Source organism: Gopherus flavomarginatus, chromosome 3 (assembly GCF_025201925.1).
Source record: "Gopherus flavomarginatus isolate rGopFla2 chromosome 3, rGopFla2.mat.asm, whole genome shotgun sequence".
In the NCBI taxonomy this organism is placed as follows: Eukaryota; Metazoa; Chordata; order Testudines; family Testudinidae; genus Gopherus; species Gopherus flavomarginatus.
The window spans coordinates 143,029,337-143,056,676 of record NC_066619.1 but is presented as its reverse complement, the minus strand read 5'-3'; the positions used below and the strand labels follow the sequence as shown (position 1 = coordinate 143,056,676).

The 27,340-nt window shown below is 50.2% G+C and overlaps 1 protein-coding gene across 2 annotated transcripts in view; it reads left to right on the top strand.

Annotated features, from left to right (window-relative positions):
* The first annotated feature begins 14,661 nt into the window (after window positions 1–14,661).
* Window positions 14,662–27,340, top strand: part of MFHAS1 (multifunctional ROCO family signaling regulator 1) — a 157,346-nt gene continuing 144,667 nt past the window's right edge. For both annotated transcript variants that reach the window (XM_050948211.1, XM_050948210.1), the window contains exon 1: window positions 14,662–17,896. In XM_050948211.1, coding sequence (XP_050804168.1) covers window positions 14,662–17,896 — 3,235 coding nt within the window. The remainder of the gene's footprint in view (window positions 17,897–27,340) is intronic.

Genomic DNA, 27,340 nt, shown 5'->3' with positions numbered 1-27,340 from the left:
GGAGGAGGCCGCCGAGTACACCGCCTGGCAATCCTCCACCCGCGCCAAGTCGCCCGGGTCCTGGACCATGAGGAGCACATCGTCGGCGTACGCCGACAGGACCAGCCGCAGCTCCGGCTCCCGAAGCACCAACCCCGTCAACCTCCTACGGAGGAGACAGAGGAAGGGCTTGATCCCTAGAGCGTACAGCTGGCCCAAGAGGGGGCACCCCTGCTGAACTCCCCATCCAAAGCTGACCGGTTCAGTCAGGGTCCAGTTGAGCCTGACCAGACACTCTGAGGAAGCGTACAGCACCTGGAGAAAACCCACAAACTGGGATCCGAAGCCTAATGCTTGCAGAGTGCCCAGGAGATACCCGTGGTCCACCCTTTCGAACGCCTTCCCCTGATCCAGGGACAGGAAGGTGAACAACAGACCATCCCTGCACCCAAGCTCCAGGAGATCCCCGACCAGATACAGGTTATCAAAGATGTTACAGCCCGGGATGGTGTAGGTCTGGTCTGGGTGGATCACGTCCTCCAGCACGGCCCCCAGCCTCAGCGAGATGGCCTTGGCTACGATTTTGTAGTCCGTGCTGAAGAGCGAGACGGGACGCCAATTCCGTAAGTCGTGGCGGTCTCCCTTCTTCGGCAACAAGGCGAGCATGGCTCGCCGGCACGAGAGAGGGAGGACCCTTCTCTTCAAGGACTCAGACCAGACGGTGACCAGGTCTGGGCTGAGGATGTCCCAGAACACACGGTAGAACTCCACGATCAGCCCGTCCATGCTCGGAGATTTGTTGGTGGGCATGAGACGGAGGGACTGTATCACTGTACCTATTGGGTGTCTGGGAAGTGGGCGGGTGAAGCCCACCCACTGCTAAAGGATCCTCCCCCAGCCTAAGGGGAGGAACCACAGGGCCACAGAACCCACTGAGTGCGGGGGACAACTAATAAAAGAACAGGGACAGGAGTGAGGTCAAAGGGTCAGAAGGAGGGAACCTAATGGGGACACCGAGCAGAGAACCCCGGACAGCGCCCACTGCTCCTCGAAGGCGTCAAGGGAGCCAGTGGAGGCCGCCCAGAGGAACTCCGCCCGGATGCGTGTTCGGACCATGGAGCGGAAGCAAGCCCCACAGTCACCGGAGTCTCCATCGGCCAACCTCCCCTCCCTGGTCGCGTGGATGGCCTTTTTCACCAGGGCGAGGAGGAGGTTGACCAGGAGGTCCCAGGACTTCGTGGGGCCACGGATAGGGAGAGCATACAAAAGGAGGTGAGGGGAAAAGTGTAACCAGAAACGTAAGAGGATGGCTGTGAGGAGCCGGTGAAGGGGCTGCAACCTGGCACACTCTAAGTAAACGTGCGCCAGGGTCTCCCTCACGCCGCAGAAGGGGCAGGTGTCCGGGACAGGGGTAAACCGCGCCAAGTACACGCCCGTGCTCACGGCCCCATGGAGGAGCCGCCAACTGATATCCCCAGTGGGCCTTGGGACCAGGGTGGAATAGAGGCTGACCCACCGGGGCTCCTCAACCTCCAGAGGTGGCAAGAGGTCCCGCCACTTCGTATCAGGGCGGGACACGAGGGTGAAGAAGTGAAGGGTGTAGAGCACGAGCGTGTAGAGCTGTTTCCTCGGCGCGGTTCGGAAACGGACCGGCTGCAGGTCGTGCAGCCGGCTTGCGGAGAAGGGACGGGGGGGCTGGTCGGGCCTACGGGGCAGAGGCCCGATGAAAAGGTCCGGAGGGCTTGGGGTGGGGGGGTGGGCGGGGCGTGCCCTCCTGCAGGACCCGGTCGAGGTAGGCCCGAGCAGCGGGCGGCAAAGCGGCCTCCACCTCCTGGAGTACGCGCCGGGGAGTGCAAGGTCTGGAGAGCCCCATGCGGTGAGCGAGCGTCAGGGGATCCAGCCAGCCTCTTCGGTCGTAGTCCAGGAGGTCTCCGACCCTGGTGGCTTCCGCCAGGACCAGCCTCTGGCGCACCGCGGGGGACTCCGCCACCTGCACACGAAGCTGGGGATTGTGTAGCAGGGACTCCGCGAGGAGGTCAGCCCCCTCGGTGGCCGCCACGGACCTGGTCGCAGAGAACAGCTTCCAGGTCCGGAGGAGGTCCTGGTAGAAGACCGGCAGCCCGGAGAGGTCTCGTGGAAGACCCCTCGGTTCGAGATAAAGGAGCTGCCGGTCGTATCGGAGCCCTCGGAAGCGGCGCAGGAAGGCGTGCGCCAGGGCTCTCCACGCTGGACTACCCGCACCATAAAGGAGCCTCTGCAGTGCCTGGAGGCGGAAGACGTGGACCTGAGTGCGCAGGCACTTCAGGCCCTGCCCTCCCTCCTCCAGGGGCAGGTGGAGTACCCCTGCAGGGACCCAGTGCAGTCCTGGCCAAAAGAACTCCAGAACCACCTTCCGGAGGTCAGCCAGGAGACCCGGGGCTGGGACCAGGGTGTTGAGCCGGTACCAGAGCATGGACAGGACCAGTTGGTTGAGCACCAGTGCCCTCCCTCGAAGGGAAAGGCACCGGAGGAGTCCTGTCCATTTCCGGAGCCGCTCCGTCACCCTGACCTGCAAACTGTGCCAGTTCTCCGGCGGAGACGGATGTGTGGCGGAAAGGTAAACGCCGAGATAGAGCAGCGGACCCGCGCTCCACCGGATGGCCTGGAGCGCGGGTGGGAGGGGGCCTGCCTGCCACCCGTCCCCGACCACCAGGCCAGAGCTCTTGACCCAGTTGACCCGGTCGGAGGAGGCCGCCGAGTACACAGCCTGGCAAGCCTCCACCTGCGCCAAGTCGCCCGGGTCCTGGACCATGAGGAGCACATCGTCGGCGTACGCCGACAGGACCAGCCGCAGCTCCGGCTCCCGAAGCACCAACCCCGTCAACCTCCTACGGAGGAGACAGAGGAAGGGCTCGATGGCCAGAGCGTACAGCTGGCCCGAGAGGGGGCACCCCTGCCGCACTCCCCGCCCGAAGCCGACCGGTTCGGTCAGGGTCCAGTTGAGCCTGACCAGACACTCTGCAGAAGCGTACAGCACCTGGAGAAAACCCACAAACTGGGACCCGAAGCCCAACGCTCGCAGAGTGCCCAGGAGGTACCCGTGGTCCACCCTGTCGAACGCCTTCTCCTGATCCAGGGACAGGAGGGCGAACGACAGACCATCCCTGCACCCAAGCTCTAAGAGATCCCGGACCAGATAGAGGTTATCGAAGATGCTACGGCCCGGGACGGTGTAGGTCTGGTCTGGGTGGATCACGTCCTCCAGCACGGCCCCCAGCCTCAGTGAGATGGCCTTGGCTACGATTTTGTAGTCCGTGCTGAAGAGCGAGACGGGACGCCAATTCCGTAAGTCGTGGCGGTCTCCCTTCTTCGGCAACAAGGCGAGCATGGCTCGCCGGCACGAGAGAGGGAGGACCCTTCTCTTCAAGGACTCAGACCAGACGGTGACCAGGTCTGGGCCGAGGATGTCCCAGAACACATGGTAGAACTCCACGATCAGCCCGTCCATGCTCGGAGATTTGTTGGTGGGCATGAGACGGAGGGACTGTATCACTGTAGCAGGGTGGTTACCAGCTCCTGCCCTGAGGGGTTAAAGCCAGACCTGCAGAGGGCTGGGACTGTGGAAGGAAAGAGCTGGGCTGATTGGGGAAGTGGCCACAGCTGGGCCACATCCCAATTAGGCCACAGCTGGCCCTATAAAGAGGCTGGGAGCCAGGAGCTCAACTCTCCCTTTGCCTATAGAGGAAGGAGGGCCTGGCTGCAGGGAGCTAGACAAGGTATCTAGAGTGGAACAGGGCTGGGGAAAGGCAGAGGAGCTGAGGAGCTCCTGCCTGGAAAGCCCCAGGCTGCGCCCCAGCATTAGACCAAGAGGTACTGGGGGTTGCAGGGGGCAGCCCAGGGGTAGGCAAAGGCAACAGGTCCAAACCCCTTTGCCGAAGATGAGTGGCTTATACTGCAGTCTGCTTCAGGGAACGGGGGCTAGATGGAGACTGGGCAGTAGCCAACACTGAGGCAAAGTGGGGATAGTGGGGTGGGAATTCCCCTGGGAGTGGGAGACCCAGCTGAAAGAGGCACCAGGGTCCAGGGAGGGACTCGAGGCCAGAGAACAGGCTGATCACCGGCTTGCAGAGGGCGCTCCAGGCTGGAAATTGAGCTAATTTCCGAAGTCACCAGCAGGAGGCGCTGCAGGGGTGAGTCTGGCCCGTCTACAATCACCCTTACCCAGGAAGTGGTGCCTGCCCTGGTCTCTAATGTTTTTTACTAAGCAGACGATCATAACTTTTCCCCTGAGGGACAGTTGTATCCTCCCCTCTTCCAGCCTCCCCTCCTCATTAGATCTGGCTTTTCACCCCCTCCCCGCCACCAAGGAATCAAAGTTAATACCCAGTTATGTGCTAAGCATTTATTCTGCCACCAGGAGCTTGAGTTAAACCCTTCCTCTTGTTCCCAGCCTCTCAGCCCAAGCCCTGGAATGTGCGTCCTTCCAAGGACATGCCCAAGTGAGACGTAATGACAGTGACTTGGTGCGCTACAGAACGCAGTAAGAAGAGCATGGCATGGATTTTATTAACACTATTGTGCTGCTTGGGAATGATTTTTGTGACTATATAAATTGGCGACTTCTTTCTCTGTCACTGTAATCAGCAGTGAAAGTCGCTAGATTTGTTACTGGTCCCTTTGACACTTATTTCCTCACTAGGGAAATAAAAAAGTCACTAAATCTAGTGAAAAAATTGCTAAGTTGGCAACACTGTAGATTCGTGTCATAAACAGATAGTTAAGGGTTAATGCCTCTTTTACCTGTAAAGGGTTAAGAAGTTCACCTAGCCTAGCTGACACCTGACCAGAGGAACCAATGGGGGAACAAGATGTTTCAAAAGGAAGGAGGGAAGTTTCCTTTGTTTAGTCAGAGTTTCAGTTTCAGCCAGAGTGAAAAAGCTCAAGGAACCAGCCTCTTACTAGAGTAGTAAGTTTTAGAAAGGGATAAATAGGTTTATGTTTATTTCTTTGTAACCTGTCTTGTGCAATTAGAGGAAGAATCAAATTGAATATTTGGGTATTTTCATTGGTGTAATTAAGTTTTGCCCAGGGGAACATCCTCTGTATTTTGAATCTGTTGTCTGTGAGAGCAGGACCGGCGCCAGGGTCTCTCGCATCCTAGGCGCACGGCCATTTCGCTGCCCCCCGCGCTGATCCCGCTGCTCCGGTGGAGCTGCCGCAGTCATTCCTGCGGAGAGTCTGTTGGTCCTTGGGTCTGGCGGAGCTGCCGCAGGCATGTCTGCAGGAGGTCCACCGGAGCCATGGGAGCAGCCAATCATCTGCAGGCATGACTGCGGCAGCTCCACCGGAGCCGCGGACCAACAGACCCTCCTCAGGCACTACTGCAGCAGATCAACCGGAGCCGCCTGCCCCCCCCGGCAAAATGCCGCCCCCTCAATAATCCTGGCGCCCTAGATGATTGCCTAGGCTGCCTAAATGGTAGCACCGGCCCTGTGTGAGAGTAGCTGGTATGCTAATCTCTCCCAGACGGTTTTCTTTTACCTTTCTTTTCTTTAATTAACAGCCTTTTTTTAAAGTAACCTGATTGATTTTTCCTTGTTTTTAGATCCAAGGCAGTTGGATCTGGATCCACCAGGAGTTGGTGGGAGAAAGGAGGGGGGATGACTAATTTCTTCTTGTTTTAAGATCCAAGGGGTTTGGATCTGTGTTTACCAGGAAATTGGTGAAGTCTCTCCACGCTACCCAGGGAAGGGAGTGCTTGGGGGTGGTGGCAGCCAGACCAGATCTAAGCTGTTAATTGAGCTTAGAGCTTCTCATGCAGGTCCCCCACATCTGTACCCTAAAGTTCAGAATGGGGAAGGAAACTTGACAATCCATGATAAAGACATTAAATAGAATTGGGGCGAAAACAGATCCCTGTGGATCTCACTGGAAATGGTTCCATTAGATGGCTATTCCCCATTTACAATTATTTTTGGAGATCTATCACTTAGCCAAATTTTAGTCCATTTAATGTGGGCCACATTGGTTTTGTATAGTTTTTTAGAGTGTCATGCAGCAGTAAAACAAGATGGGTGCGGTAATATCTTTTATTGGATCAACTTTTGTTGGTGAGAGAGAAGCTTTGGAGCCACACAGAGCTCTTCTTCAAGTCTGGGAAAGGTACATGCTAGCATCACAGCTAAATGCAAAGTGGAAAAGATTGTTCAGCATAAGTAGTTAACACATATGCATTAACACCTCTGCCATCATAGGACAAAAAGAGAGTTACAGATTGTTGTAAAAAACCATAAATCCAGTGTTTCTGTTCAGTCCATGATTTTTAGTGTTTGAGTCATTAAAGGAGGAGAATTTAAGCTCCCAGGCTCATCTTTTGAAAGTGTTGTGCAGGTTTCCTTTGAGGATGAGGACTGAGAGGTCAGATATAGAGTGATAGCTCTGTGAAAAGTGTTCACGCACAGGTGATAGGGCGTTTATCATTTTGAGTTCATTCGAGAGCCTAGTGTCTGGTTTCACCCAAATAGTTGTTATTGTGGCATTTAGTGCACTGGCTGAGGTACACCACATGTTGTGACTGGCTTGTTTGATTCATGGATCTTGAAAGGTTTGTGTTACGGGATCCTCGGGGTGCAGCCTGAGACTGTGGGACTGCTGTGTCCCCCTGAAGTCTCACTAGCCTGAGCTGTCTCTCACAATGCCTTGCTAATGACCAGCAGCAACCCCTCCAGGAGCTGTCATGACTCAGCACAACTGCATGTGGAGCCCCACACCCAGCTAGATTGCATGGATGCTCCCAGACCCACTCCTGAATCACACAGGAAAAGGCACCAGCCAAATAGCCCCAGCTCTCAGCACGGTACCCCAGGAATGTTGACCACTTCATCAGTGGAAAGTGGATATACGCCAGCCTTTGCAAACCTGAGCAGATTACCAAACACTTCAGGCAAGCTGACTGGTAAAGATAAACGGTAAAACAAATTTATGGACTATAAAAGAAAGATTTAAAATTATTATGTGGTAGGAAAAAGTCAGTGTTAGTTACCAAAATAAAACAAGATAAAATAAAATATAAGCACACAGTCTAAACTCTCAATCCTGTTAAACTGGGCAACATCTAGATTAACTGGTTTTTCTCAACCTACTGGATATTGCAGTTCATAGTACACAGATTTCACCCTTGAAACCTGGGCCAGTCCCCTCAGTTGGAGTCTTCAGAGTGTCCTTGATGCTTGCAGCGTAGGTGGGTGAAGGAGAAAGGTGACTCATGGGCCTGCTCTGTTCTGTTTTATACCCTCAATCACATGTGCTTGGGGAACACACAAGTCCAGGCATGTCTGGGGCATTGCTGAGTCTCCAGGCAAGATTGAGCAATTCGCCCGGTGTGGCCTCATGCAGGTGAGTCACTGCATTGTAGCTCCCATGCTGACCAATGGCTGTTGATGGGTTGTTTGACACCCGCCCAGGCGTTGGTTATTTTCCGTGCTGTTGCCTCTGGGGACCTAATATCTGGTTGATTCCTCAATTTACAGCATGTTTAGTGACCACCATACAACATATTCTCATAACTTCATATGCATTAATGACATACATATATGGACAGAGAAATGACTTTCAGCAGACCATAACCGTTCCCCTGATGGCATGTTTTATATGCAATATCACCATTATACACAGATGAGGAATATGGGGGTTACAGGATGCTTCCCCAAGGTATAGTATGTCACAGTGCGTTGTCGGGGTTGTTGATTATTGTAGCAGTGGAGATGTGTCTGCAGGTTTTGCATCTGTTGTTGTGACAGGGTCTGGTGCCACTTTGAGTTGGTGTGTCCTGGTCTGTTGGGAGCTTGCTCTGATGATGAGCTTGGAGAAGTTGGGGGGTTGCTTGAAGGGCATAAGAGGGGTTTCAGGAAAGATTTCTGGTCCTCACTGTATGAGTTGTAGTTGTTTGACGGTATGCCATATGGGTTCCAGTATGGGGTGGCAAGTGACAACTAGGTGTGTTCAATCAGAGCTTTCACTCACAGTATACTTGATGAGAAACCCATCCAGAAAGAAATCTTTCCCGAACTCCCACCTTTTATTTAGCTGTCATGCTGGGAATACCTTTCCCAGACCTGAAGCAGAGCTCTGTGTGGCTTGTCTCTCTCATCAACAGAAGTTGGTCCAATAAAAGATCACTCACCTTCTCGCTCTAATATCCTGGGACCGACATGATTCCAACTACAGTGCATACATGCAGCAGAAAGTCATATGCCTTACAGAAGTGTACTTATATTCTGTCAACACAGTTATCATTAGCATTATTTGTGATCTCATCAATACTCTTTGTGTATTGCTGTATCGCCACACAGCTTTTCATCATTATTTTTCAAGGTCCACATTTCTCCACCTTCAAAGCCCCTTGTCTTATTTGGCTCCTGGCATTGTCAGTTTCTCTACTCCTTTCTGCATCTTTATAGCACCTTTCCTTTAGCCTACTTGTGTTTCTCTCTGCCAATCTACTGCTCTGCTTTCCCCTTCATTTCCACCTATCTTAGGTATTGCGGTAGCCCCCTTTATGGTAGTGTTTGACCACCTCACAACCTTTAATATATTTACCCTCCTACATCCCTTTGAGTCAGAGTAGTGCTATTGTCCCCATGAGGCAGCTAGGGGAACTGAGGCACAGACTTGTGCAAGGCCATGCAGGGATCTATGGGAGAGCAGAGAAACAAATGCAGGTCTCCAGAGTCATTGGCTAGCACCACAACCACTGGACCATCCTTCTTCTCTGAAAGTATTCCCCCACTTGTCCTCCTATTTCTAGTAACAGACCCAATACTCCCTTCCTTCTCCACTAGTTTTGTCTTCTGCCTAATATTGCCTCCCAGTGTGCCCCTTCCCGTCTCTGTCTGTACCTCCCTCCTCTATTACTCCTTCTGCAGCATCTGTCCCGTCACTCCCTCCTGGGCCTAATCGACAGTAGCAAACTAGAATCAGGTTCAGTCCTTCACAATGACACAGTGATGGAAGCTGTAGTGTAGAGAAGTCTTTAGATGATGTGATGGAAAAAATCTGTGAGTTCTGTCTACAGTGCGGTATTCAATAGTGGGTCCCTTGGTGTGGTGGTGTGTGGAAAAGGGGCTTAGCACTCCCTTGCCCAGGCCTAAGGGCAGAAGTGTGGGAGAAGGGATCTCTCTGGACCCAATCTGATGGAGGAAAGGGAACTGCGCACTACTCCCATGTTTGATCTTTTCCCATCTGTGGTAGGATTCCCATCAGAAGAGGAAACAGGACTTCTCCAGGGCACTACCTTTGAAAAGTAGGCCATGGGTTCAGCCAGCTTCATTTGGGAGCTGGTCTGGCTGGCTCCGCAGTGGGGAAAGGGAAGGGGATTTCCCCCAGAATATTTGGTTCGCAGTGTGGCTCCTTGGCACACCTTGCAAGACAGAAGATGGAGTGCTAAAGTGCTTGCCCAGGCCAGCTGTCACTTTGAGAAGACTATGGGGAGAGTCCATCTTCCTGCCCCGAAAGACCTACAAGATAAGTCTTGGGGTGACCCTGTGACAGAGATGGGAGTAGTTTGCGGCAACACAAATGGAGCAGACAGGAAGCTGAGATGGTAAGTGCAGCAGCAGTTCGGTGGGTAGTTAGAAAAGCAGAGGTGGGCACTAGGACAGAGTTGCCACCTGTCCTGATTTTTTTTCTACAATAGTCCCTGTATTCAAGATAGTGTCCCACTACCAAGGAGAGCTCAGCTCTAGAAAAAGAGAGACCCTCTGTTGACTGGATTGTATACCTTGGCCAGGGGAACCAGTCTGAGGTTCATCTCCCCACCCCATGTCTATCAACAGGTTTGTTCTTCCCAAAGAAAACAGACAAAGGATAAAGCACAAAACAGGGAACATATTTATTAACAGGTCAACAGTTAAGCAAGTAGGTAAAACACAGATAAGTGAACACATGTAAGCATATCAAATAAACACTAAAGGACTCCCAAATGTAACAGGAAAGGGGCTAAACACAAGCCTAGGAAGGCTATAACAGAATAGAGGGCTTAAAGCCCTGACCCAAGATTGACCCCCAGATTAGGCTAGCATACGGACATATGTTGCTCCTTTACCATACTCTTGCAGCTTGATAGGTAGCTCACACCAATACAACTGGCTGGACTCCCGATCCAGGTGAGACTGGCAGGTACTAGAAATAGGACCTCAGGACAGTGAAATGACCACTCTGTCTTCTTCTCGTAGATTTTCTTTTTGTGTGTCATTGAGGGTGGATGTCAGTTGAACAATCAGAACAGCAGATGATGGGCCATCCTATGCGTGCAAGGTAAGAAACCCTCCTGCAACCCTGATGTGGTACTAGGCCTACCTATCAAGTAGACAGCAGCACTAGCTATTTCTTAGAACAGCAGCACACTCTGCCTCCAGGATGGGCAGCCCCACCTGACTGGTGAACTGGCTTTATATACTGTCCCAGTTGCTGGGCAGACTCTCAGTCAAGTGACCTACCAGTTTCCTGCCTTTGGGCGGAAAAAAGCATCAAAACCCAAAGGGGTGGGGAAGAAGGGTACCCAACATGGATTCCAGGTTGTTGTTGGAAATCCAAGGTGGCATGTGGGGCAAATGTGAAAAATCCTCTTGCCCAAAGTACCCTGGGAAAGATGGGCAGAGTGAGAAGCCAGGAGCTCTTGAGTTCTAGTGCTCGCTCATTCACCAGCAGCTATTATTTCAGTCTGTTGTACAACTCTTCTTTCTGAGGTCTTGTTCATAGTCATCTGTAGAAGGCCAGCAAGCACCATTCCCTTCCTTCATAAACATTGCTTCTGGCAGAGCTAGAACACAGATCTCTGAAAGGGTGGATCAACTCTCAGTCATGCTGCCTTTCAGAAAGGCTGGTCTGCAACCACTAGACCAAATTCCCCTCGCAGGACCAGGCACAGAACCCAGAAATCCCAATACCCAGGGCCGTCCTTAGGCATATGCAGCACACGCAGCTGCCTAGGGCACCATGAAATTTGGAGCACCAAATTGCCCCAAATTTCATGGTGCCCTAGGCAGCTGCATGCTGCATAAGTGGCAGCACCAGCCCTGGCGACCAGCCCTATCCCTTGGCTGTCCCCCTTTCAAGGAGCAGGGCCGTCCCTAGGGGAGTGTCAGGCCCAGGACAACTCCCTCTTACCCTTCCCCGCTGCTCCACCCCTGGCCCGCCCCCATTCCACTTCTTCCCCCAGCAACCCCGCACTCACTGGCAGCAGCGGGAAGTGGAGTAACCCACACTCACCAGCAGCGGAAAGCAGAGAGACACGGCCCCAGCCCACTCCACTTCCCTTGCCCTGGCCCCAGGCATGTCGCCTGGGTTGGGGAAAGCATGCCCCCGGCTCTCACTGGCAAGAGGAAGCAGAGCGCTGCAGCTGGAAGCTGGTGGAGTAGAGTGGGCTAGGGCCAGGCTGTTCCGTTTCCCGCTGCTGACGGTGGGGGGGATCCCTTCCCCCAAGCACCCTCTCCCAAGCGACACGGCTGGTGCCGGGGTGAGGGAAGCGGAGCAGACTGCTCCTGGACCTCCGTTAATCCCCTGGGCCACTCTGGGCCTGTGGCGCCCCCATAAGTGGCCCCCCACAGCTCCTGCCTCCCAGACCTTGGGGGGGAGGCCTGGGGCCCCACAAAGCCCTCCACAAATGGCTAGGGATAGCCCTACATTAGCAATATTCTACTGTTCTACCCAATATTCTACTGTTGTCTAGCAAATGTGTGTCACTATTGGCAAAAGACACTCCCCCACCACCAGCAGTTGGGGTGCAGAGAAAGTGACAGTCTGATTTCACAACCCCATGTGACAAAGTGGGGTTTTCCCCCTTGTTATGTTGTATGTGTCTTACTGTCCTGTATGAACACTGTACCTCAGTTTCCCTGTGCGTTACACCAATGCCTCGGTGGTGGGAATTGGGTGTGTCACCATTGCTGAGGCCCTTGGGGCAGATGAGACTGCTCCAGCTGTCTGTATGTAAGCTATGGCCGGTGGCCTTCATAACCTGAGAAGCAGGAGCGGGATGCAACCAGGTGACACTTTGCCTGGGAAGGAGGACAAAGACCAGAGGAAGAGCAACAGGCGTGTCAGAGGCCAGGCAGCAGAGTTCAGGGCAGTCTGCCATGCGGGGCTCAAGGAGGGGGGAGTCCAGGGCGTCTGAGGTTCTCCTAATATGGACTTGGCTGAAAAATCACTGATTTCTGTGCTAATAAGTTCTGTGCTATGTTGTGTTCCCGTGGACCAATAAACCTTCTGTTTTACTCACTGGCTCAGAGTCATGGCTGACTGTGGAGTTGGGGTGCAGGGTCCTTTGGCTTCCTCAGAAGCCCTGCCCAGCCCAGGCGGACTCGCTGCGGGAAGCACATAGTGAAACAGGGATACTGAATGCTCTGAGGCAGGGCCGTCCTTAGGATTTATGGTGCCCTAGGTGGGATTATTAAACTGCTGCCCCTGTGCCTGTCTTGCTCTTATTAACACAAACATAGGCCTACAATATTGGAAAACTTGCCACATGAATGTTATGAAAACCAGTTTAACTTAATGAAGCACACTGTAATGCTGATGGACTAGCACTGAAGAAGTAGCACTATAGAAAAAATTCTGATTTGACAGAATGATGCAAATAATATAATGTTTTTAATTTGTCAACATTTTATTGGAAATTTCTATGAAGAGGTATTGAAACAAGGATTTGTTTTTAATTTAAAAGCAATCTTTCTGGCTTTTTGGGCTGCAAAATCAGGAATAATGTCATTGTATACAAAGACAAAGTGATGTCTTGTTTGAGTGCAAGAATAGCAAGACCAATCAAGTGTTCCTAACTCATTGTAGAGCGGAGATAGTTTTTAATGAGCTTTAGTTTTGAGAAACTCCGTTCTCCTGATGCCACTGTTACAGGAATTGTCAGTAGAATACGAGTGGCAATGTACACATAGGATATGTCAACAAGTTTGCTGGTATGAGTAAACTGTACAATGTCCATCATCGATTTTGTATGTGGCAACATTGATGACAGTGTACTCAATTCTTGAAACAGTTCAAGTCCATTTAAATCAAAATGATCATCTGTGCTTCAGGAAGCTCTCTAGGTCAGGGGTTCCCAAAGCGGTGCCTGTGGGTGCCATGGTGCCCACAGGGGCCTCTCAGCGCACCTGCGTACTGGCTGGTGGATGAGCATCTGCGGAAATGCCACCGAAATTCGGCAGCATTTCAGTGGCGATACCTCTGGATGACACCACTTGCTGCCGTGTCGTTGGGGACCACTGCTCTAGGTTCCTGCACTCTGTTAAATATTGAAATTGAATTCAGGATTGTTAGAAAGCATTTTTGGCGAACAAATTTGTTAAATGACAATCCCCAAGCCTGCTGGTCCAACAGCTGCAGCAGAGGAGGAGATAGGTGGAAAACTGCAGGACCCCCAAATCCACCTTTTGGGGTGCAGAGTGGCAACAGCAGAAACCCTCAGGTCCGATCACACACCAATGGGCACCACCGCCAGCCCAACGGACCATGGTGAAGTTAGCACAACATCTGGTCTCAGGGACGGGGCACTCATGGAGCCACAGCAGCTCATCCTGCCCTGTGCAGTTCCCTCCAGATGAGATGGATTGCTGCCAGCCTGGGGGAGAGACGCACTCCCCAGCCAGGGTGACCAGATCCAGATGTCCTGATTTTATAGAGCCAGTCCCAATATTTGGGGCTTTGTCTTATAGAGGTACCAATTACCCCCACCCAGGGTGACCAGACAGCAAATGTGAAAAAATCTGGATGGGGGTGGGGGTGGGGAATAGGAGCCTATATATAAAAAAGACCAAAAACTCAGGATGGTCCCTGTAAAATCTAGACATCTGGTCACCCTACAGGTGAGTTCGCTTCCCCACCCCATCCCAGAGACCCCAACAGCCAATCCGTCCCTCAGACTGTGCTGCATTTGGTGCTCTCTAGGACCCAGCAGCCCTGCTCTTACATGCTGCACTGCTTCCCATCTGTCGGGCTCCCAGCAGAGCAGTGCCCCCAGAGCTAGTGCTCCCCAGGCGGCTGACAGCCCTGCTCTGAGGTCAGACCCAGGGAGGCTGAAGCTGGATCGGCTCCTGCCCTGAAGACAGTGTGCTCAGAGCCATGCTAAACCGGAGTCCGGACTGGCTTCATTGGGAGCAGCTCCAGAGCAGCACCGCTGACACCTGTAACTCAAGGGGACCCTGCTGCGCTGTGAGCCGCACCGGGCGGCTGCAGACCCCGCCGGGGTGAGGACACAGCAGCAGGCGGCGCTGTTCTACAGGCGGACCCGTCACTCCGGGGGGCGGGCGGGCGCCAGATCCGGGGCAGCCGGGCTGTCGGGGACCGGGGGCGGCGCTCCCAGGCACTGGGGCGAAGGGATCGGCGGGGCGCGGGGCGCGGAGCCCAGGCAGGGCTGAAGGAAGCCGGGAGGGCGGCGTCCCCGGCGCTGGGGGCGGAGCCTGGCGGCCGGGCTGTGTCCCACCCCTGGCCGGGGGGCCGGCCGGCCACGCACGGAGGCGGACCAGCGCGGCGCGGCGCTCCTCTCTCCGGAGCCGGCCCGGCGCGGAGCATGGGGCTGGCGGCTGCCGGGGCGCCGGCGGGCTGGGGAGGTCCCGGCCTGGCGGCTAGAGGGGGCTGCGCCCAGCGCTCCGCGGCCAGGCCCGGCCCCTAGGGCAGCCCCACTCCCCGCGGGCTATGGCCGAGCCCGAGCCCCCCGCGGCGGCCCGGCGCTGGCGAGACGCCGCCCTGCGCGCACGGAAGCTGCGGAGCAACCTGCGGCAGCTGAGCCTGGGCCCCCGCGAGGAGCCGGAGCCCGCCGGGCCGCCCGCGCTTCGCCGCCCGCCGCTGCCCGCTGGGCCGGGCGAGCCGGCGGCGCTGAGCCTGAGCGGGCGCGGCCTGGAGGAGCTGCCCGAGGGGCTGGGCGCCGCGCTGGGCGGCCTGCGCGTCCTCAGCCTGCGCAGGAACCGCCTGGCCCGGCTTCCCGCCGCGCTGCGCCACCTGGGCCGCCTGGCCGAGCTCGACCTCAGCCACAACCGGCTGGGCGGCCTGGGGGACGGCGAGGCGCTGGCGCCGCTGCGGGAGCTGCGCAAGCTGAGCCTGAGCCACAACCAGCTGGGCGCGGAGGGCGCGGCGCTGCCCGGGCGGCTGGGCGCGCTGCGGCAGCTGGAGGAGCTGGACCTGAGCTTCAACCGCCTGCGCCGCCTGCCCGAGGCGCTGGGCCGCCTGCAGCGGCTGCGCTCGCTGGACGTGGACCACAACGAGCTGCCCGCCTTCCCGGCGCCGCTGCTGGAGCTGGGCGCGCTGGAGGAGCTGGACTGCTCTGGCAACCGGCAGCTGCGCGTCCTGCCCGAGGGCATTGCTGCCTTGCGCTGCCTTAAGATCCTGTGGCTGAGTGGCACGGGGCTGGGCAGCCTGCCCGAGGGGCTGTGCCAGCTGGGCGCCCTGGAAAGCCTCATGCTGGATGGGAACCAACTGCGGGTGCTGCCCCCCGGCTTCGGCCGCCTTCAGCGCCTCAAGATGCTGAACCTCTCCTCCAACCTGCTGGGCGAGTTCCCCGAGGCTGTGCTTGCCCTGCCCAGCCTGGAGGAGCTCTACCTGAGCCGCAACCAGCTCACCCTGCTGCCTGCCCGGCTCTGCCAGCTGCACCAGCTCCGTACCCTCTGGCTGGACAACAACCGCATCCGCTACCTGCCCGACTCTGTCGTTCAGCTCCACAGCCTGGAGGAACTCGTGCTGCAGGGCAACCAGATCGCCATCCTGCCCGAGGGCTTTGGGCAGCTCTCCCGGGTCACACTCTGGAAGATCAAGGACAACCCGCTCATCCAGCCCCCTTACGAGGTTTGCATGAAGGGCATCCCCTACATTGCCGCTTACCAGCAGGAGTTGGCGCACTCCCAGCCTGCTCTCAGGCCCCGGCTCAAGCTGGTCCTCATGGGCCTGAAGGATGCTGGCAAGACCTTGCTGAGAAGGTGCCTGATGGAGGAGGAGAGGCAGAGAGACTCTTCCCTGGCTGCAGCTGGCAAAGATGCTGGGAGAACCCAGCAGCAACAAGACATCACCCTGGTCCCAACTCCCGAAGATATTGGGAAAATACAGCTAGGACATAGCCCCATTACTGAGCCCCGAGATGCTTTGTCTTCAAAAGGCTCCTCTCTAGGATATGCCTCCATTGAGCAGCAGGACTCGCTGCTGTCTCCGTCCCTTAAAGTTGCTGGGAAAATCAAGTTAGAGCACCAGGATGTCTGCCTGTTTCCATCCCCAAAAGTTAATGGGGAAGCCCAGATAGGACACTTCTCCATGCTGCTGGAGCGAGACGCCCCCTTGACACCATTGGTAGCAGGACTTCCAGGCACCAGCCAGGGCATCGAGGTGACAGACTGGACAGCAGATGTAGAGAGGGGTCTGACCTTCATCGTATATGAGCTAGCAGGTGACCCTAGCTATGATGTGATCCAATCCTTCTTCCTTTCGCCGGGAGCCCTGTATGTGCTGGTGGTGAACCTGAGTGCCTACACGCCACGTTGCTTCTACTCTGCAGTGGGCTACTTCCTGCACTGGCTAGGTGCCAAAGTGCCCCATGCTGTAGTGTGCATGGTGGGCACCCATGCTGACCTGTGTGCTGAGCGGGAATTGGAGGAAAAGTGCCTGGACATCCACCACCAAATTGCCCTGCAGGAGAAGCGGGATGCAGAGGGACTCCAGAGTTTGGCCCAGCAGGTGGACGATGCCCTGGGACAGGACTTTGACCTGCGTTGCTCCAGCCCCCACGCTGTCTTCTATGGGGTTTCAGACAAGAACCTGCGGCGCAAGAAGGCCCAGTTCCAGTATCTGCTCAACCACCGGCCGCAGATCCTCTCGCCGGTGCTCGCCATCAGCTGCCAGGACCACTACCAGGTGCGCCGCCTGCGGGACAAGCTTCTGTCAGTAGCTGAGCACCGGGACATCTTCCCAAACCTGCATCGGGTGCTACCCAAGTCCTGGCAGGTGCTGGAAGAGCTGCACTTCCAGCCGCAGGCTCAGCAACTGTGGCTCAGCTGGTGGGATTCGGCACGGCTGGGCTTGCAGGCGGGCCTGACCGAGGACCGACTCCAGAGCGCCCTGTCCTATCTGCATGAAAGTGGCAAGCTGCTGTACTTTGAGGAGCATTTGACTCTGCGGGAGTATGTATTCCACAATCTGCCCAGGCTCATTGACATCCTCAATGTCTTCTGCCAGCAGGACACCACGGTGCTGCTCCAGAAACTGCTCAGTGACACCCATGTAGATGAACTGAGAACCACCCAGCTCCACCACTACGTGGAAGGATTCCTGCTGCATGGGCTCCTTCCTGCCCACGTTATCCGCCTGCTTCTTAAGCCCCATATTCAGAGCCGGGAGGACCTGCAGCTTATCCTGGAGCTGCTGGAGAAAATGGGGCTCTGCTACTGCATCAATAAGCCCAAATGCAAGCCCCTCAATGGGGCCACTGCCTGGTACAAGTTCCCCTGCTATGTGAAGAATGAAGTGCCCCATGCAGAGGCGTGGATTAATGGTACAAACCTGAGTGGACAGTCTCTTGTCATTGAACAGTTGCAGATTGAATACACCTTCCCCTTCATTTTCCCTCCTGGGTTATTTGCACGCTACAGTGTCCAGATTAACAGTCATGTGGTTCAGCGGTCTGATGGCAAATACCAGATTTATGCCTACAGGGGGAAAGTACCTGTGGTGGTGAGTTACAGGCCTGCTCGGAGCACTCTGCAACCAGATACTCTGTCTATTGCTAGTCACGCATCTCTACCAAATATATGGACAGCCTGGCAAGCTATTACTCCCTTAGTGGAAGAACTGAATGTACTGCTTCAAGAGTGGCCAGGTCTGTACTACACTGTGCACATCCTCTGCTCCAAGTGCCTTAAAAGGGGATCGCTGAACCCATACGCTTTTCCAGGTAAGGTGTGATTCAGCTTGGCTTTAGTAGCCTTTACATGCTTTAAATATCACTCATTCTTCCAGAGCACTGGTTTTCAAAGCTGTTTTTTGTTTTGTGGGTAACTTTTTTGGGGATAATTCTCTTCCCAGCCGAAGTCCATCCCTTCCCTACAACTACAGTACATAGTTACATGAGAGAACATTAGTATGGCCTGAAGGAGACAGGATCAAAATAAACATAATCTGCTGCATGGTCATATTTGCCTTTGTCCCCCCTTTTCTAGCTGTGTGGTCTATTTTTGTCCCTCAGGGTAGGGTCTTCCCATAGAGTAAGACTTAACCCCCAAGTTGACAGTGCTCCCCACTCTGCATTTTTCTGTTCACATTGTATTGCTTACTCAAAAACACAAAAAAGGAAAGCTATGAAGCAGCTACTCTGAATGCAAAAAAAGGTTTTTATTTTTTCTGTTTCAGAAAACCTCAAATTCCTGTCTAGATCTAGATCCTGAATACTGAAGGAGGGTGGTGGTGGTTTGAGCATTGGCCTGCTAAACCCAGGGCTGTGAGTTCAATCCTTGAGGGGGGCACCTAGGGATCTGGGGCAAAATCAGTGCTTGGTCCTGCTAATGAAGGCAGGGGGCTGGACTCGACCTTCCAGGGTCTGTTCCAGTTCTGTGAGATAGATATATCTCCATATATTTATCCTTGTTAAATAGCTCTGCAGACCACCTAGAAGTGAGTGTCACACCTCAGTTTGAGAGCCATTGTTTGGAGAATAACTCTGAAACATTTTTTAAAACAAAGCATTTATGAAAATTTAAGTATATGTGAAGTTTCACATACCATCTCTTTCAAACACCGGTTTTAATCCCAATGGTACATATTTAGGTAATGGAAACTTTCCGATGGCCTCTGGCTTGGATTCTGTTCCTTTTAGTATGTCTGCAGATGCTGCTTCTCATTTTGTAAAACTGTTGCCACTTTTGCTGCTACAGCCTCAAAGAGAACTAGAAAAGGATGCGTTAGCAATCAGTGCCTATGTTGGCATAAAATCAAAAAACTCTTGACCTTAAGCAATGCTCTGAGCTTTCTAGCCCCTCCCCCCGAAAGTACTTTGAAATATATTTTATTTATAAAGATTTTTAATTGGAAAGGAGGTGGAGTAGTACTTAAACTGAGGATAGTAGGGTTCCTGGTTCAGCTCATGTGGTATAATGTGGATAATTTAAACATTTCTTAAGCTCTTTCAAGCAGAGAGGCTGGGGCACAACTAGCAGCTATGTCCTGGCTCAGTCATAACATCTCCCCCTCATTGTATTAAGTTATATAAGTGATTGAAGAGAGAGTATGAGCTTGCATTTCTGTGAGCCATTGGTTGCTATTAAACTTTGAGGTGCAGACCTGGACTTCTCTTTTGTGAACACGCAATACAGTTTTCCTTGACTGCTGACCAATCTGGTGTTTACGCTAAATGGAATTAATTAAAAGCAAAGCAAAGCAAAAAAATTAACTGCAAAGAAATTAAGTAAAATGCACAAATAACAGCAGTAAGCGCCGCATGTGCCTGCATCTGTGTCTGGTGAGTGTTCGCTAACCCCTCCCTCCCCCCTGATCCATCCTTGTCACTGATTGAGAGGAGGGATAGCTCAGTGGTTTGAGCATTGGCCTGCTAAACCCAGGGTTGTGAGGTCAATCCTTGAGGGGACCATTAGGGGCAAAAATCTGTCTGGCCTCTTGAGGTCCCTTCCAACCCTGATATTCTATGATTCTATCGGCCAGCAGTGATAATTCCTGGGCTGTAACTGTAATGTTGATAAATGGAGAACTCCACTTCCAGCACTTATCAGGTGAACTAAATGCATCTAAAAATCAAGTACAAAGGAAAATCTCTCTCATTCAGAATTGGCAAAAGCTGTTCTACTAACCTGAGTGAGAGGCATAACAAAACTGCCACTCAGACCTAAAAAATCCCTTTTCCTCTTTATGTTTAGTCCCCTGAAATTATTGCGCTCTGATGTTTCCTGACTTCTTTTTTTTGGTAGTTGTGTGAAAGAATACATGAATTGAAATCTCAGTTGGAATCTGTATGTGTATGCAAGCAATTCCCATCAGTAGTACTGATAAATTGTGTGTGGTACTCTTTTGTGTGAATCCTTTGACTAGTTAAAAGGATGCTTGAAATGGCTCCTATATGTTCATAGAATCTGTTGCATCTCTAAGAAGATTAGACGAGTGCTTCTCAAAGTTGAGCCGCTGCTTGTTCAGGGAAAGCCCTTGGCAGTCTGGGCTGGTTTGTTTACCTGCTGCGTCCGCCGGTTCGGCTGATTGCAGCTCCCACTGGCTGTGGTTCGCTGCTCTACGCCAACGGGGGTGGCAGGAAGCGACGGCCAGCACATCCTTTGGCCCGCGAACCGCGGCCCGTGGGAGCTGCGATCAGTCGAACCTGCAGATGCGGCAGGTAAACAAACCGGCCTGGGCCACCAGGGGCTTTCCCTGAACAAGTGGCGGATCGCCTGTGAGAAGCACTGGATTAGATATTGTAATTGGAATACTTTCTACTTCTTTGACAACTTTAACAGAATCGGTCTTCATTTTGAAATAGATTAAAAATATTTGAAATTTGTATCCTATTAACCATAAAGACTGTGAGGTGTGTCATTTTGTTGTTCAGTTAAGAATTATTACAAGGCAAAAGAGTTTTATACACTCTGTAGGTTAAAGTGTAATTTTGGACACCCAAGAAAACGCTGTCTCCAGTTTTTCAAAATTGCCCGAAGTCAGGATCCAGGGTTATCTGATTTTCAAAAAGGCTGTGCACCCAGCAGGTCCTGTTGACTCAAAGCTTCTACTTTTTAAAGTTGGTCTCTGCATTTTACTAAAGAGGTTGAAATGTTCTTCTTTTCTTACGATTGTGCTGAAGACAAAATTCAAGTATTGTTTTAATCAAAGTCAGCTGCATTGCTGCAATGCATCTGGTGAAGACACTGTGCAGTGGGAGAGAGCTCTCCCATTGGCATAAACTCTGGCTCCATGGGATGCAGTAGCTGTGTTGGTCGGAGAAGCTCTCCTGCTGACACAGCACTTTCTACACCAGTGCTTAGATTGGTGTAACTTGCATCTCTCGGGGGTGTGAGTTATACCAAAGTAAGCTGTAGTGGAGACCAAGCCTTAGTTTGTGTCATTTAGGGGGGTGGGTTACTTTGTTAACCTTTGTCAGACATCAGAGAAGTAAAACAATCTGTTTACTTTTGGAGAGTACTTGTTCCATTGTTCTCAGACAGTCTCACAAAACCAAATCAGAAATAAGATGTTAAATCAAAGTGGGGAAGTCTTTGCTGGTCTCGGTTGAATCTCAGCCAGCTAGCATTCATCCCAGTTGCAGTTTATGTCGGATACGTCTACATATTTTGGGGTGAGTTTCCAAACCTTTAATGAGGGTTTAAGTGGCATTGAGGAGCCTATGGGGAATCTCTAAGTTTCACTACTGGAAAGCAGTCTGTGGTACATATTGAGCTGACGTTTCAAGTCCACATTAATATGGCCCAAGACTGTCTCAGATTGGCAGTTATATGAGGTGCAGAGAACTGGTCAAACATGGCAGTGGTGGGACAGAAGTGGTCAAATTTTCATGGAGGAGGAAAAAACCTAGCTAGGATACAGAAAGCAAAGAATAGGATGAAATGGTCAATTTTCATCATGGCCAAAGGTAAGCAGAGGCTTCTTCTGAATACTGTGTGCAGTATTGGTCACCTAATCTTGAAAAGGCTATTGTAGAACTGGAAGAGCTCAGAGAAGAGGAGTGAGAATGAATAAGGGCCTGGAAAAACTTTCCTAGGAAGAGATTGAAAGACTGGGATTGTTCTTAGAAAGTAAATGAATGAGAAGGGGATAGGATAAATGTACCTACAATAATGAATTGTCTTCTAGAAAAGGTAGATCAGGAACTTCTGCTCTTCCTGTCTCCTATCACAAGGGGACGTGCCATGAGATTAAAAGGTGAGAAATTCACAACTGACAAAAAGGAAATAGTTTTTCATGCAATCTGTGAGCTCACTGCCACCTGAAGTCATTTGGAATTGCCAGGCTGGATGAGACCCATGTTTTCTAAGGTGCTAAGTGGCTAGGACAAGAGTAGGCAACCTATGGCACGTGTGAGCTGTTTTTCAGTGGCAATCACACTGCCCGGGTCCTGGCCACCGGTCCGGGGAGCTCTGCATTTTAATTTAATTTTAAATGAAGCTTCTTAAACATTTTAAAAACCTTATTTTGCTTTACATACAACAATAGTTTAGTTGTATATTATAGACTTCTAAAAATGTTAATGTATTACTGGCATGCGAAACCTTAAGTTTGAGTGAATAAATGAAGACTCGGCACAGCACTTCTAAAAAGTTGCCGACGCCTAGGTTAGGAGCTCCTGCTGTTTTCGGGTGAAGGGGAGAACGTTGTTCTCAGTGGGTGCTGCTGGACACTGAGTTCTTCTGAAGATTTAGCACCAGCTGACTCCTGTTGAAGTTAACTTCGAAAATTGGAGTTGGTTCTGAATGAAACCACAATATCAGGTGTCAGCGTGCTCTCCTTTATTTATAATGTAAATTCTAGACTGCTGTTTTTCATAGGCCCAATTGCTGTGTAGCACCATGTCATGTAGTAGAGATTGAGTCTAGCATCTGGCAGCATTTACATAGCCTGCCATGGGAGCTGGGTTTCCTTATTTTAAAGATAGCTGCTTTAGCTGTTTTGTCCTAGACTTTGCATTCTTCTAAAGGATGTTGTTTGTCTTATTGGAGCAAGAGGTCAATCTCATTTAAATCTGTGGGGCAAGGCTTAGTTTTTATATAACCACTGGGTGTTTAAAGGTTAGACTGTGGAAAGTCACAGATCAAGCTGAATCAGTTCTGTTGAGTTGGGTTAAGAGGATAGAAGATTAGCTGTAAACTGTAAAACCCTTGCGCTGTTCGTTAATGTGTCCAGGTTTTCCCTACTATTGAACGTTGGGTTTGGATAATGTAGTTTGCTATAAATAATGGGATACAAACTACTCTGTTTCCCCCAAGACTTCAATCAGATCTACCGGAAAAAGGCCAAAATGCCAACCTCAAACTGTACATACATACTATGAATTTCATGTTTTGTTGAGGATGCCCAGCACCTGGGATGGCTGATGTATTTTCGTTCTATATTTAATAAATCTAAATGAAAGATTACCAGGAGAAAATTGGGCAAGCCCACCTCTACTCTATGGGAGAGATTGTCAGAAACACAGAGATCAGTTAGGTCCCCAGCTTTTGCAGGGTGGATTGATCTAAATCAGCAAGCAGAAAGGCTTGATTTAGATAATTGATTTTAATCATGTTTTGCATTTCGTACATTTTAGTTTTTTTTCTAAAGAAAGGTTGATTCTCTTTGGTTACCATTAAAACATGTTATCTGCAACTGAATATAATCTGTACACTACATTTGGTGGTTCTTTTTGCTGATCAGGAGGATATGTTATATCTATCCACGTTTATTTATGCAATTAAATAGCTTAACTTACTGTGATTCATCTTAATGTTTATATTTTTGTGTTAGAAAATGGTGAACAATGCATTTCTTATTTACTAGATTAATTTTTTTATTTATAGTTTGTCAAGCCCTTCTTGGATGGAAAATAAAATTCAATTAAAAATACACAACTAGCATTTTATTTTTTTGTTAAATAAAGCTACTCCAAAGTGCTAGATACATGAGGGAAAAAGCTTGATCAAAACATATTTTTGCATTTAAAACTAACTGATTTATTAAGCAAGGGAAATATCTGTAGCTAATGAATTAAACTAATTTTTTCTGATCCACATGTCTTTTAAGATTTTAGAGCTAGTAGAATTTAACCTCCTATAGTTTATTCAGATTTCCTGCTTTTTCAACTCCAGGTTGGTTTCTTAACTTTGAATGAGCTAGTCGTCATTGAACTGAACTTTAGCTGAATAAGCTGAAGTACAGCAAATACTCTCTCTGCACCTGCAGAAGAGGCTACTGCTGTCAAAAGCTGGTTTAGCACTTCAGCAAGCTCTGGTTCCAGGTGCTTAGCCAGAGACTTCCACCAGTTCAGTGGTCTGACTTTCTTTAACACTGGACAGCAAACGTTAATATTATTTTTGTATTTAATTTATTTTAAGAGGTTACAATAAATTTAGGCATTAGTATAGATTGTCATAATTTCAAATCTGAAATAAATTTATTAAAAAAATCTCTTTAAATTAAAAAATTGGATTTTTGATTGAAATCAGATTTTCTTTAGTTTTAAAAAAAATCAGTATTTGTTCACCCTGACAACTTGCACTGAAAGTCACTGGGAAGAAAAACTACCATTTGCCACCTCTTTTCAGGATTGAGGACCAAATTATCCACGTTAAAGGCGTCTCTGTTAAGCTGCCACCACAGGGATTGGAAAATGCAGACAAACTTGCTGCACATGTTGGCAGAAATTTACAAGTTTTTTGTAAAAATACTGATACTTTTTAGAAAGTGACCTGTGGGCTAAAGCACATAATTGATTCCTTGATACAGTGGGACCTCTGAGTTCCGAACACTTCGGGAATGGAGGTTGTTTATAGCTCTGAAATGTTCGTAACTCTGAACAAAACGTTATAGGTGTTCTTTCAAATGTATACAACCGATCATTGACTTAATACAGCTTTGGAACGTCCCTATGCAGAAGAAAAATGCTTTTTTTAACCATTGTTATTTAAATTAAATAAGCACAGAAACAGTTTCCATACCTTTTCCTTTTTTAAAAAAACTTTCCCTTTATTTTTTTTAGTAGTTTATATTTCACACAGTACTTATTTTTTAATTTGATTCTGCTGCTGACTGCATACTACCAATTCCAAATGAAGGATGTGGCTGACTTCTCAGTTTGTAACTCTGGTGTCCGTAACTCTGAGATTCTATTGTAGTAGTGGGCAGCCTGTGGCCCATCAGGGTATTTTGCTGGCGGGCCGCGAGACAGTTTGTTTACATTGACTGTCCACAGGCATGGCTGCCCGCAGCTCCCACTGTCTGTGATTCACAGTTCCTGGCCAATAGGAGCTACGGGAAGTGGCATGGGCTGCAGGGACATGCTGGCTGCTGGTTTCTGCAGCTCCCATTGGCAGGGAATGGCGAACCGTGGTACTAGGAGCTACGGGTGGCCGTGCCTGTGGACGGTCAATGTAAACAAACTGTCTTGCGGCCTGCCAGCAGATTACCCTGATGGGCTGCAGGTGGCCCACCATTGTTTTACTGTATTGTTTTTTTCTTCTTTGAGTGCTTGCTCATGTCTATCCCATGCTAGGTGTGCGAACACTCATGTGTACGGTGGCTGGAGATTTTTCCCTTAGCAATATTGGTAGGCCTGGCTCTGGTGCCCTCTGGAGTCCTGTGCTCATGCGCTGGTATATGGGATGCTGCCGGCCCCGCGCCCTTTCAGTTCCTTCTTACCACCAGTGATGGTGGCTGGAACACTCTTTGCTCTTGCAAGTGCCATTAGCATTTTTTCTCGACTCTCAGTTGTTTTCTTGTAAATAGCTGAATAGTTAGAGTTATCTGTTGTTTGACGTGCCCTCCGTCCCTGCTGTTGGAGCAAGAAGAAACTGAGAGGGTGTGGGGCCAATGGCAACCCATATACTGGCACATGAGTGTGGGACTCCAGAGGGCGCCAGAGCCAGCCCTATGGATATTGCTAAGGGAAAAACCTCCTGCTGCTATGCATGTGGGCGAGCGCACACCTAACATGGAATGGACATGAGCAACACATCTCGAAGAACAACCGTTACCAAAAGGTAGGTAACCAAAGCAGTAGGAAACTTGCCAACATATTAGAAGTTCCCAGTGCAACAATTATTACATATTTAAGCTGTCTGGAGTTTCTGATAAGCTTACTACTATATACTAATGTTGATTATTGATTGGGTAAAAATTCTGTAACTGTGTAGAAAAGCAGTAGTTCAATAAAACTTTTCTTTAAAGGAAAGAAGATTGGTAGGCTGGAAATGTGGCCTATCCTTTTTCATGTTGGCGCAGAGTCTGTACCTTTTTAATGCAAATAACACTTGATTTTGTTTATTTTTTAAAAATAAATGCTGTAAAACCCTTATTTCCCTTTCCTCCCTCCTGCCCCTTTTCTTAAAACGTTTGGGTAGCCCCAAACTCATAAATAACACTCCATTAAGTAGTCAGCATGTCTGCGTGCAATGAAAGCAAATTGTCAAGGGACTATATTATAAATATAGGAAAAAAAACAGTTTTTAAACAATAAGGAAAGATTACAGTTATTATACTTTAAGGAATCCTGGGCAAACAGTATAAAATGGGTTTATTAATTCAGCAAAGTTTCCCTTAATCTTAATCAGCTGGTGTCTTGGTGCCAATGTGGCAGCACATTGCTTGAAGGCAGTCATCTCTTGCTGTAGGCCCTTATGATGATTCCCCAGCTCAGCAACAATAGTGTAATACTGTGTTCAGTTGAATGGATCTTTCAGTTTGGCTAGTGAAGCAAAACAGAATTCTGTGCCTTTATTGCATTACTTTTTAGACTTGCTGAAATTTGTTTGTGTAGGAAGTGACCTGTAAATGGGATGCACTGCTTTGAATTGCTCTTTGTTTTGTATTATATAAATGTTAATTAACAGTCACTTTTCTGAGTTTGTTTATTTTGTTGATGTAAAGCTTATGTAGATTTTTGCTTTATGGATTATATTGACTGCATTCATATTAAGAATCGTTTCTGCTGTGTTTCATCACCTCTGCTAATGAGTCTTGTGAACTGGCTGGAGATACTGTTCTATAGTGATCTCCATCTCTGACCAGGTGTATCAGAATCTTGTATTGTTTGCTTCGTTTAAAAACTTGATAACTTGTAGTTCTAGTGTCGTTAACTTACATTGTTAGGTACAGTTCAGTAGGCAAAGGGTATGGCTACTCTCGAAACTTCAAAGCGCTGCCGCAGGAGCACTGCCATGGCAGCGCTTTGAAGTGTGAGTGTGGTCGCAGTGCCAGCGCTGGGAGAGATGTCTCCCAGCGCTGCACGTACTCCACATCCTCTACGGGTGTAGCTTGCAGCACTGGGAGCCGCGCTCCCAGCGCTGGGGCACTGTTTACACTGAGGCTTTACAGCGCTGTATCTTGCAGTGCTCTGGGGGGTGGTTTTTTCACTCCCCTGAGCGAGAAAGTTGCAGCGCTGTAAAGCGCCAGTGTAGCCATGGCCTTAGTGTAATTAGAATCTGATGTCTTAAATATGCGTGCCATTGACAGCAATATGAGTGGAATTTGCATTTAAGACTGGATGTTTTTTCTAAAAGGATCTGCTGTAGGACTTATTTTGGGAAAGGTGTGTACCCTGTGTTTATACGGGAGGTCACAATGGTCCCTTCTGGCCATGGAATCTATGAATCATCTCTCATGCAGAGCAAGAGTAACTTGTAAAGTAAGCTAGAGAGAA